The sequence below is a fragment of the Varanus komodoensis genome, unplaced genomic scaffold, assembly GCF_004798865.1.
Source record: "Varanus komodoensis strain SLA01 unplaced genomic scaffold, ASM479886v1 scaffold6_2, whole genome shotgun sequence".
Lineage (NCBI taxonomy): Eukaryota > Metazoa > Chordata > Lepidosauria > Squamata > Varanidae > Varanus > Varanus komodoensis.
In genome coordinates, this window is record NW_025336346.1 from 4,618,597 (window position 1) to 4,631,689 (window position 13,093).

The window sequence follows — 13,093 nt, forward strand, 5'->3', positions numbered from 1 at the left end:
TTATCGTTAACAGTTACTTTTTTTTGTTTTTATATAATTTTATGTAATTTGTTATTGTTTTATTGTTTTAATTGTACATTTGTGAGCCATCCCGAGATGCTGAGGCATGTGGTGATGGCATATAAAATAAATACATACATACATACCTGCAGGAGGACTGAAGGGGAGGAGTGGTTTTGACAACTCACAGTGAGTCCAATCCTCCACCGGGTGTACCATGAACAACCCACATTGTGTTGCTTTTTCGCAGGATGGGTTGATGTATTGTGCAAAATAACTTGCTATCTGTGCAAACTGGGTGTATTTCAAGACTGCAAGTTGCCTGCTGCTTCCTCTTTCAATATTCTCTATTACTGAAGCTGATAAGTAATTTTGGCCAAGACCTGTCCCCAGAATTCTCCACTGATTAGATTGCAGTTGATGTTCGGCAATGATAATATTTCTGAAGAAGATCTGTGCAAATCACAGTGGTATTTATATAAATAGTCCAGCTCTTTAGAAAGCATTTCATATTGGTATGATTGCTACCATGGATTACATAAATGCATTGTCTTTACTAGGCAAAATGCAGCACTCTTTTTGTTTAATTTCATGTGTCAGCATTTTTCTTTTCATGGTTTGGAATAGGGAAAACATACTCATCTTGGTCATCGCGGCACAGTAACAGGCTCTGTTCTGCATACTGAAATTTCTTTTCTTAGTTACCCCTTTCTCTTACTTAAAAACAACTTTAAAAGATCTGTTCTTGATCTTCCAATCATGTTGATTCCTGGCAGCTATTCTCATCTTGTGGACATAAAGTATGAAGTTCCCTATCACTTGCTATCTTCACAACAGAACATACCTAACAGCATGGGGCCAGTCCCAAAATACTCCAGAGACTTCGAAAGAAGGAAAAAGTCAGCCTTCGGTACCACCAAGCCCCTCTGAAATTTGTATTACAACATTACCCAAATTCCATCTGTTTCCATCCTTCAGCTGTTCCAGCAGCACCAAGCAGCTGGAGTCTGGACAGCGGAACCAGAGAGGCCTTGCCATTCCTGTCTGCCCATGTTGGGAGCATCCTGGCCCCACCAGTACCTCCCCGAAGCCTACCCCATGGTAAGGAAAAGGCCAGTAGGTCTGCAGAAGTTCTGCATTATTGTGCAGATAAACCATGTGAAGGCCCACACTGACACCGTATTTTCCTCCAGTAAAAAGAATAGCAAAAGGAAGACATTTCTTAACTCCTTGGCTGACAGTTAAATAAATCTTTAAAGCTTCAACAGTACTATGAATGTGCGTTGGGATTGGAATTAGGCTTGTGAGTGATATACACTAACCTGATGTCTTACTAAACGCTTTGGTCGACAAATACTTACTGAGCTCCAAGGAAAAACAAATGAAGTTTCAGATACTTAATGCTAAAGAGCCTGTTGTCTTGCCACGGGAGCCTTGATATCATATGGGTGAAATTCTACAAATACTACTGAATTTTTGTTGTTCTTCCAGTTAATGTGGATACTGAATACCATGTAGAAGGACTGGTTTTTAGGAAACTGGCCCTGTGCTACCAGGATTTACATCCTTCTTAGCCAGCTTCACAGAAGGCTTTAAAAGCATGAACAGAAACACTAACTCTGACAGATTGCTCTTTGATTTATCTCATTTAAGGACACTATTCACTACATTTTGATGCCTTCCATCACCACATGAATGATACTCCCCCAGCTCTGCCTGCACGGACACTGCGCAAGGTAAAAAAGATCTCTCCAGCTTCAGAACAATCCACCTAATTCAGTCATCGTTCTGGGATTGTTATGTGTACTAACTCATTCTGGTATTTCCTGTGAGAGTTTAGTAGATTTATTGCTCTCCTGTTCTTTAGATTAGAGATTGAAGATGTTATCCCCTAGAATGTGTAGCTCTCCAGATGTTGTCGGTCTGTGACTCCCATCATCCCCCTTAGAAACTAGCTAATATGGAGTCAACTGGAAGGGACACGGAAGATCAGCAATCAGAACTTTCTGCCCTGGGGGTGAGGAGGCATTTAGCTGCTTTCTCCTGGATCAGTTTCCCACTTTGTAACTTCTACTTTAAGCTGCCATGTGCCCCATGGAGGAAAACATACCTGTGTAATGTGATAGAGTGAAAAATATCACTCTGTTGTTGAAAACAAGAAAATCTTTCAGTTCATTTACATAGACTGTTTCCCCTAATGATCAACTTTATCAAAGACTAATGAGTAGGAGCCACAGTTTGCTCACCATGGTTTTCTGAAGCTCTCAGACATTCATGCACTTTTCCCAGCCCTGACACTGGATTGTCCTCACACTTGTGCTGCCTCCAAAGAGCAGCACAGCTACACATAAGAGTGGAGGGCAGGTTGGAAGAATTATCTTACACATTCTTATCTCCCTCCCCACCCCACACACACACACACATCCCTATATAGTACTCAAGGCAGCTAGCCCCATCTCTATCCCTTTAACACTGAAATACAGCAGAGAAAGTTTCAACAAGATACTGGGCAGGGTCTGGGGAGAAAGGATGCCCCTGTAAACTGCAAGCAATGCTGCAAATTAAACTTGTCCATGCAAGAGCAGGTGGTACTGTTCTTACTATACATTTATTTCCTCTTAAAATATTCCTCCTCCTTAGTCTGGGATGTTGTAGTGATACGAAGATTAGCATAGCACTTGGAGTAAGAATTGATATAAGATGAACAACCTTAGTAAATCCGCTCTAAATAGCAAATTTGCCAAAATTCAATATTGGTAATATAAAACTGTTCTCACTAATTGTTTTGATATTGAATTATCCAGGTGTACAGGTCTGAAGAACACAGACAGTCTGCATAGGCATAACAGTAGGCCTCTGTAAGAATATAAAAAGAGCTGCACTAGATCAGACCAAGGGTCCATCTCGCCTAGCATTCTGTGCTCAGGGCGACTAACCAGCCATCAGTGGGGAGCCCATAAATAGGTTGTAAATGCAACAGTACCTGCCCCATCCATGTTTCCAACAAATGCTGTACATAGGTGTGCTGCCTCTGATATTGGAGGAAGCAGATAGCCATCAGGACTAGAAGCCCTCAAAAGCCTTCTCCTGCATGAATTGATCTAATGGCAGTGTAAATCCCTCTGAACTGGTACCCATCACTACATCTTGTGAAAGTGAATTCCATAGTTTAACTATGAGCTGTGGGAGGAAGTACTTCCATTTATCTATTCTGAATCGCCCATTAGTCAGCTTCATGGGATTATTGTGGGTTCAAGCATTATAAGAGACAAATGAGAATTACTTCTGCATCTGTACTTACAATTGCAAAGTAGAGGAAATGTTGATGAATATTCTGATCAAAATTGTCTGGCATACAAAAAGAATTGTGCCTGATCATATTTGCTACACTTTGTACAGTTCTATGAATCTCGTCTTTCTTTCCATCTAGTCATTCTAATGGTTGCAAATGCTAAGAACTGAGACAGGAGTTTGCTACACAATGGTTTTTATTAGCACCAACTAAAATGTCACAAAAACTTTTTTCTCCCCAATCCCCATGTCCTTGGTTTTTGTGCCATCTAGCCTTGTGAACAGTTTTTGAGAACATGAATATTTGCACACTACTTCATGACATTTTGATCAGTTCTAATATTATCTAACTGTGAATTTTATGTTATTCCCTGTTAACCAACACAGCTGCCTTTCCTTTTATTTTTTTTATTTTTCAGCTTAATTTCCCCACACAAATAGTATACTGCCATCACAAACAGAAACTTTTGTATTTTGAAATAAGGAGAGTTCTGAGCATGCATTTTTCAACATCTGTACCACTCTTCTCCAACCTGATACCCTTCAGATATTTTGGTGTCTATCCCCCATAATTCCTTATCATTGACTATGGTGACTGCAACTGATGAACACTGAAGTGTAAAACATCTGGAAGGCACTAGGTTGGGGAAGATAGATTTATACAATAATAATTAATATTCTGTAATCAAGGTAGCATGAATTCATGCAGGTGCAAAGCATTCCATGGGGTGTATTCAAGTGTTCCCCAGCAGTACTGCTAATGACTTTGTGCTAACAGAAAACTAATGATTGCACAGCATAATAAGTACTTGCTAGTGAAAAATGTCTATTCACTAGAATTTGGTGGCAAATCACCACTTGTTCTCATTACTGTAGCAGGTACAAGTTACACTGCACAGGTTGTTGGCTTGTAGCAGCATAACATAATCTCTGCTTGTACTGGGACACCCTTTGTATGTTTTAACATTCATATCTCTACTCTGTGCTGCTTTCTTTTAAATAGTCACCTCTTCACCCGATTCCCGCATCACCCACAAGTCCCCAGTCTGGTCTGGATGGAAGCAACTCTACTCTCTCAGGCAGTGCCAGCAGTGGAGTGTCCTCTCTAAGTGAAAGTAACTTTGGGCATTCATCTGAGCCGCCTCCTCGAACTGACACCATGGATTCTGTCCCTAGCCAGGCCTGGAATACTGATGAAGATTTAGAGACACCCTATCTCCCTGTCAGGTACAGTCTGTCAGAGCCTGATGTTCTGGAAACCCTCAAATCCCAGCCATGCCGAAGCCACTCTGCTCCATCTGGAGTCATTCCTCAGGATGCTGCGGACCCTCCAGCCCTGCCCCCTAAACCATATCACTCCCGCCTCCCAAACATGGATAATGAGGAAAGCATGATTTTGGAAGAGGAAGAAAAACACCGAGCGCTGCATCGCAAAATTTCCCAGCCAGCTAGTGGTGCAAAGGAGGAGCAAGCCAGGGTAGCATGGGAGCATGGCATCAGTGAGCAGTAGGCAAAACTATGAATCAGAATAGTTTGCATGATTGACCCAGGTCTAAGAAACCAGAAGAAAAAGTGTTAATGTGAGGTTTCAAAGAAGAGTAAAAACTGAATTGGTTTGTTCTCTGTTGCTGAGAGAATGACTTGAGCCAGAGACTGGGCCAGCATGTGCAGTTGCTGCTTTCCTTTTTATTTAATTTTATACTTTTCAGATTTTTAGTGGTTTGGGGTTTTGTCTATTTTTTGCAGTGGGTGCTTCATTCCTTCTACAGTTTATCAAACGGCAGGAAGTGACATATATGGTATTACTCTAGACACTTGCATAAACTGAAAAGTATTAGAATTTCGAGGGGGGATATGGCATGGAGTTTTTACAAGCTTTCCTCCCACTTTTGAGATGCGCACAAGTTGAAGCAGTTGCACTAGGAATGTGTTTATTTGCTGTAGTAAGTGAATGCTCATTTTGAATTCAGGGATTCCATGACAAGTCAAGTCAGAAGGTACACAGTTTAGAAGCACTGACACTTAAGGAGTGACTGGAATTTCCAGATCTAAGGCATACAAACTACCTTTGCAGTGCTCTCTCTGCATTGCCTTAGCTATGGTGAAGCAATCAAAACAGTGCTTACCAGCTGCTATGTCAGTTTTAAGGCATCATTTCCAACATATTCTTCCTACTTTGTCACCATTTTTTAAATTTCCTGTTTTCCCTATTGTCACTGTCACCAGTATTTACCAGTGGTACAATATGAGGGAAATACTTAGTTATAAGACTTGTGGCTTAGTTTTAGCCTTTCTGCGCTTAGACCTAGACAGGTTGTTGGCACTCACATTTTTCTTCCAGTTTAGGAATTTGGAGAATAGTACCTTATGCCACATAAAAAGAAGTGTTGAGCACATGCTTGACCTTTGCATGAAGGCTAAGCATCTGCATATTGCAAACTGTTATCTCACACTGTACCATCTGCCCCAAACACCTCTCGGGGCTAGTGGATAACTGTACTTCCATCTGTACCAGTACTATGGAAATACCATGAACTTCAAGCACTTTGTAAACACAATAAAAACCAAGATTTTAAAGGTTGCCCACAAGAGCAAACAAAACAAATCTGTTTTGCTCCTTTTTTATATAAAGAATGATAAGGAGTGTGGAAGTAAAAGAAGAGCCACTGCTATAAATTATTCCCAAGAACTAGAGCAGCAATTAATATACCATAATTGTATATTTTAATGAAAGGAACTGTAGAGCATGGTGCCATAAGCTATGTGATAACCACACTAGTAATTATGTTTGGAAAGGGCCTAGAAAATGTGAGAAGAAAAGGCATCTTAATGCACAATAAGCAATATGGCTAAGATTAGGAGATTAAAACTAATCATGCATGGCAATTTAGATATTGAGAGCTAAAGGACTTTAGTCAGTGTTGAATCAGCTGTTTAATTCAGCACCTTAAAAATGCCCCCTCAAAAAAATTATCTGTGTTCAAGATCCACTGTTATTTTCTTTCCTTCTGATGGCTAAACAGATCAATTATTTTAACTCAATTATGTTACTTTCCATAGTGATAGCCCAAAGCACATTATGAGGTTTTGTATTAAAGGAGAATAGGAGCACAGAAAATGTAAAGGATTGTGACCCCATGTCTAAAACAGTTGGTGATTAAGAGTGAAATCCAACAGTATCTGTCTGCTGACAGAATGAACAAGGTTGGCAGAATGGATTTCCTGTCCCCTGTAGCTTTCTACACACACTCAACATGGGTGCAGGAGGACTGGTGACTCTTTGAAGTAGATTTGGGAGTAAGGAGGAATACAAGGAGAGGAAGGAGAAAACCTGCTGCATGAGATGAAATCCACTTATGCAAGATGGCTGGAACCGAGAAATAAAGACCAAAGTCAATTTTCAGTTAAATACAATATGAAGAAGCCAAGTGAAGGAGACAATGTGCTCTTTGGATGACTAAAATTGTGTTAATTGAGGCAGGCTTCTAAAAGCGCGATCCTATGCATGTTAGACAGAAAAAAGTCCTTTACCTTCTAGCATGCCTCAGCCAGCTAGGAGTTGAAGGCTTTTTCCTGTCTAAATATACGTAGGGTTGTAACCTAAGGCACTTCTCTTAAGTTTTTGCCAGTGCAAAACATGTAGTTCTGTTTTTATGCTTTAACTAAGCAACATGGCATAAAAAGATATTGGCCTGTTTTTATTCTCAGCTTGCACTAGATGGAAGAAAGTTCCATTCACTCTTACCCTTGGCCAACAAGCACCATTTTTCCCACTAGGAGAGATGCTTTTCCAATCCCATTCGAAATATCTCCTGGCAAGCACAATTTAAATGCAGTAAATGAATTTCACATTAATAGTGGAATGTCAAGCATTCAGTCAGTATAACCATGTGGAGCTACAGCAGGATTCTTAAGGCATATCACTTTTTGGGAGTCTGGAATGCTGGAAACACAAACCTAAGTATGTTCACTTAGAAGTGAGTCATATCCATTCTATGGGACTTACTCCCTAGTATGTCTTTAGAGGATGTGCTTAGCGCCTGAGTGCAGATTGGGAAAGCATTTGATGTGAATATTGTTCTGAAGGCTTTTTTCTATAGATCATGTAATGAGTTAACAAATGTAAACAAGTATCAGCTACTTTAATTTTATTCCCATAGTCATGAAGTTCCATGGAGAGAAATAGATTTAGATATAGGAAGGATTAGTGGGGGAACTATTGTTTTCCAATTTCTACACATGCATGTGTTTTAGTGGCTTTTTAAAGGGGAGCAGTATGTGTATTAAGTGTAAACTGAAATTTCCAGTGTTTTCCATTTGCTGAATGTGAAACTAGCCATCATATAAACCAGAAGCTAAAAAAGTATAATGTAACTCCATTTGGTGAATTGGATCTCCTATGCTGCATTCCTTATGCTGCTTACTAGTTTTTCAGGCCATTAGCACAAGTCTCAGTACATAAGGTTTGTGCTGACATGGCTTTGAAAGCCAACATTTCTATAAAAAGCATAATAATTTTTTGGACACAGATAGCAAAATGGAATATATTTGTTTTATATTTTTGGACAGCAAAATAGCACACACAATTATGGTGCCTTGGAAGAGGTATAAATGACTCAAAAGTTGTTATTCTTGTCCTTTGTCTGGAGGACAAGAGACATTGGCAGTTGAAAAGCAAGAAGAATTCATTCTATCATGCATTGGTAGTAGGAACTATAATTGGATTTTTTTTTTTACCATTGCAAACATATCTAGATTCCTTCCTCAACAAACATCCCCACACTCATTTTTTCCCTTTAATTCACCCTAAAAGAGGGAACAAAACTACAGTATATCCTATATAAGGAAGAATCAGACAGCAGGACATTTGGGGATGGGATATCATGTTGTTTGATATCCTTCTACCACCGCCCATCATATTTCTGTGTAAATATCCCACTTGAATGCTGTGTATTTGTACAGGAAATTGAGCAAAAAATGTATAGATTGTGATGTCTGACTGGTACTCTGCCCTGTAAATGTGTTTTTAACCTATGGCAATCTTGTTATTTAAACACACACACACACACACACACACACACACACACACACCCTCTAACCAGTTCTTTTTTGTGTCTTCATGTTCAGAAAACCTATATTAACTTTAAGGAACAACAAATTTAAAGGAAGAAAAGTTGTACCAGCGTCCTAAAAGTATTTCATTGTATATATTGTGATAGCATGTTTCTTGACGCAACAAATTAGTGATGTGAATTTTAGATGTAAATATTTGATGTTTTGTTTGGGGATTTTTCCTTCCCCGTTCACTCAACTGCTGTTATGTGGAATTAAAAATTAATACCTGATATTAAAAAAATTGAGATGTACTCTCTGAGGTATCAATGAAATATTTATTCAAAGGCCCCCAGTGCATCTTACGAGATTCTATTTGTTCTACATAAACTAGAGGGTGCCCTTTATATTCTTTTGACCTTCTTCTACATTTACTATTCAGAGGATGCGGAAGCAAACTACTAAAGAAACAAGAAAATAAGAGTGCTATAGTCTATTTCAAAGGGAAAATATGAGGGGTCTTCAAAAAGTTCCCATACTTTTATATTTTATAAATACATTATAGATAAATAGGCAGACAGGCAGACAGACAGACAGACAGACAGACAGATATTTTGCTGATGGCATTAAAAATTTGATATGATGCTGGGAAAAATGCATCGCTAAGGAAGGTGACTATGTAGAAAAGTGATGCAAATTGTTTTGGATATTCTTAAGAGAGTTTTTAAAAAATGCAGAAACTTTTTGAAGAACCCTTGTATTTGATCATCTTAATTGTTTTACTCATCACAGTTAATCTATATTAAAAATGTTCTCCCCACTATTTGTGGGTGTAATGTTCATATTTTAAAAACCAGTTCTAAACAGTCATCAGTAGAAGATGAAATCTTAGTTCAGTGGGAGGAAAGGGGACCATTTCACCACTCCCATCCAAGCACTATCCAGACCCAGTTAGTGACTAGTTAATGCAATGTGCTAATACTCTGTGGCAGCTGGTGCCAAAAACAGGAGTGCTGGTGCCTGCCTGACCTCCAGAGGCAGGGAGTTTCTTAGAAAGTGAGCTGCTACACTGAAGTCTTTTTTTCAGGGTCTGATAGGATAAAGGGGCCAAGTGGAAGCACCAGCAGACTATGCCATCCAGTATTTTCAGTGCCTGGGCAGGTTGATAAGGGAGAAGGTGCTCAGTCAAATATTTTAGTTCCAAATTGGTTAGGACTTTATACACTAACAGTAAAAGCTTAAACCTGTCCCCATGGGGAATATCAGCCAGTGCAATTTCTTCAGCAAAGGGGCTACGTGTTGGAAAGAGGCACCTCGTAACAGCCAAGCTGCTGCTGTCTGCACCAGCTTCTTAAAAGCAGGCCACAAAGAGCACAGTGCAGTAAAAGTTCTGTAAAAGTCTTGAAGTTCTTCGCACTTGTACCACTGTGGCTATGCGGTCCCTGTCCAGAAGCTGGTGAAATCTGTTGAAGCTGGCAGATGCACAGCAAGCTGCCATGACCACTTGGGACTCCAGTGACAATGATGAATCTAGGAGTACCCACAGAATATTACTCTGATCTTTCAAAGGGAGTCCAGTCCCATCCAGAATATGCAGTAAGCCTAGCTCCCAAATTTAGGAACCACTCAATCAGTTCACTGGCCTTCATCCTGACCATCACTGAATCTAGGCACAGATCCAGGAGTTGCATGCCTCATATGATTCAGCTGTCACAGGAAGATAAGAGTTGTGTGTCATCAGTATACTGATGGCACTGGGTTCCAAATTCCCTAATGACTACTCCTAGCACCTCATATAAATGTTGAATGCTGGAGATAAGATGGTACCCTGTGGAACCACATAGAGCATGGGTCCTCAAACTACGGCCCAGGGGCCAGATCCAGCCCACCATGCCCATTAAACTGGCCCACCTCAGAGGTTTTCAATGCACTGTGCATGCGCCCGCCGCTGCCCACCTCACCCCTTTTGGACTCACTTCTTTTGGACTTGCTCGGAGAAAATGATCTCCAAGCGAGCAAGCCACTGCATCACGCACCTGCCGCTGCTGCGTGTGCCTGCCCCTGCCTTGCCTTGCCTTGCCTCCCCTCCCCTCGTGTGCCTGCCTGCACACGCCCACTCCCCGCACCTCAGCACCCGCGTCTCGCCTGCACTCCAGCCCACATGCCCTGCCGGCACCACCTTTCCAGCCTGCGCCCAGCACTGGCACCTTTCAACTGGCCCCCTGGTGAAAAAGTCTGGGGACCCCTGACATAGAGCAACTGCCAAAAGGCCAAGGAATGGCAACCCAAGGTTACTTTCAAAAATCAACCCCACATATAAGACCAGAACCATTGTATCACAGTGCCTCCAATACCCAGCCCATGGAGTAGATCCAGAAGAATACCATGGTTGGTGGGAGCAAAAGCTGATGAGAGATCAAGCAGAATTAACAGGGACACACTCCCCCTGGCCCTCTCTTGATAAAAGTTAGCCATCAAGGTGACCAAGGTTGATTTCGTCCCCAGACTAGGTTGAAATCCAGAGTGGAATGTGTCTAAATAATCAGTGTCTTTCAAGAACGCCTGCAGCTGCCCTGCCACAACCTTCCCTGTGAAAGGTTATTTGCAACTAGTCAGTACCTGTCAAATCTCTTTGTGCCGAGTGGGTTTCTTCAGACCTGATCATCTTAAAGACAATAGGAATAGTCTTCTGATGCGAAGATGCTTCCATAACTCCCTGAACCCACCTGGTCATATCCCCTTAGCTAGCTTTTATATTACCCAAGGGCATATGTTGGACATATTGCTGCATGCACCTTGTTCATATTATCTTGCCACAGCAACTGCAATTGAGCCCATAAAATTGGGCAAATGGTTGTGTCAGACACCTTGGCTAAAACTCCAGCAACCAAAGCAGCTGAGACCAGCAACGTGTCATGCAAAAATGGCACAGTGAGCCTCTGAAGGGACCAGAGTTCCATTCATTGGAAGGAGTGTTAACCCCTGAACCACTTGTCAAAGCTCCACTGCATGGCTACTTGCTGCAATGGCAGCAGTGAAGCTAACCATCTTGGATTCCTGCACCACAGCACAAGAAGCATTATAAGATGCTCTAGAGTGTGCTCACGCATCTTCCAGTCTTACACCGTTTGTAGCTGACATCCAGTCTGTTTCATTGACACATCTCAGTATACCAAGGAACAGTGGGCTCTACAGTGTTGGAGAGGTCACCAAGGTAAAATCAGGTCAATGACTCTCCACATCTCAGTGGTCCACAGTTAGACCAGGGCCTCATCTGTTTCATGAAGTCTCTCCACTGAAAAATCCCCAAGAGCATTCAGAAATCTATTGAATTCCATCAGTTTTCCTAGGACAGAACATCCATATAGGCTTGTTAGCCATCAGGAAGGAAGGAGCACCATGAATTTAAATCTCACCAGTAAACATTCTGATCATGTCAGTGGGGCTATGTGGACTCTCCAGTTTTCAGACTACTCACTTCACAGCTCAGAGCAGAGTCCAACTCTGCGGTACACCTGGCAGTATGTGTTGAGCCACTGATGAATTAAGATGCCTGTGATTTTCTTGAAGGTCATGAAGTCTTGAGCCTGAGCTCCAGGGGCAGCCTGAGCACGGAAATTAAAGTCACCCAGGAACACTTTCCTGGGTTCTTCCAACACCTTACTTGAGACCACTACTGCCAGCTCATCCAGGGACACTACTGGGCAGCAGGTTCAGCAGTATACCTGCAGCATCCCCAGTCTGTCTCTGTGGCCCAACACCAGCTCCAAACCCCTCAAAGCTTATTCCAAGGTAGAGTGGGTTCCTGGCACGAGAGGGACATGCTGTAAATTTGATTGCCATCATGGTAATATTCATGCTAGAGAACCAAAACTTAAGGGTGAATAGTCATTGTCCACTCCACCCCAGGAAAACTGTCTACTACATATATGAAGAGGAGACAGGAGCCCTTTAAAAAAACCCATCCCCTCAATTCAAGAACTGGACTGAAAAGGTGAGTGAACACGTTCCAGGAATCCTGGAAACTGGAATGCACAGTAAGAATGTTCTTTTTCTCAAAGTCAGAGGGCATTCAGAATATACATGAGCAATAACATCACCAGGTGGGCATTCAGTGGGTTAATCTTAAGGCTGAACCACCCATTGCAAAGCTCCTAAAAGCAGCAAAAACTGAGGAGTATTTGTCCACCTTGTGCAGAGAAGGTCTGCACTGACATCCATGGGGTAGCCCTATGCTGTCTGCAATGGAGGATTTACCCCGCAAGGCAGCACCTTGAACTGAATGTGTAGTCACACCCTGAGGAGCCTGCCTTCAAAACAAACATCAGCCACCTGAATACAATACTTGAGCTACTGAAGAACAGTAGACACTGACACCATTTCCCCCCCAATGACGTACCTATGGAGAACACAAAGATTCAAATTTTCTATGTGATGCTGTCCTATCCAGATAAAAATGGCCAATCAATTTCTTGTTGGTGCTTAGGACTGGGACAAAAGGATGAAACCGCCACTTCCCTGGATGTATGGAATACCAAATTTTCTTGGGGCTAATTGATAGAATAGGCTGAAGTGCCACTTTGTTGACATGAAAAACCCTTAACTGAGGATGAGAGAACATTGCTCCAAACTTTGACATCCTGTGGTCTGAAGTAGCATTCACTCAAAATAGGCTCAAAGAGTTTCCCCTAACCTCCAAACTGTCAGATGAACATGTACGACTGGGCACTGTATTAACAAGTCCACCCTG

The 13,093-nt window shown here is 41.6% G+C and overlaps 1 protein-coding gene across 1 annotated transcript in view; it reads left to right on the top strand.

The window, feature by feature from the left end:
- Window positions 1-6,811, top strand: part of DOCK3 (dedicator of cytokinesis 3) — a 283,802-nt gene extending 276,991 nt beyond the window's left edge. The window contains exons 53-55 of the mRNA XM_044451471.1: window positions 979-1,101; window positions 1,654-1,736; window positions 4,295-6,811. Coding sequence (XP_044307406.1) covers window positions 979-1,101; window positions 1,654-1,736; window positions 4,295-4,801 — 713 coding nt within the window. The 3' untranslated portion in view covers window positions 4,802-6,811. The remainder of the gene's footprint in view (window positions 1-978; window positions 1,102-1,653; window positions 1,737-4,294) is intronic.
- Window positions 6,812-13,093: the final 6,282 nt, after the last annotated feature.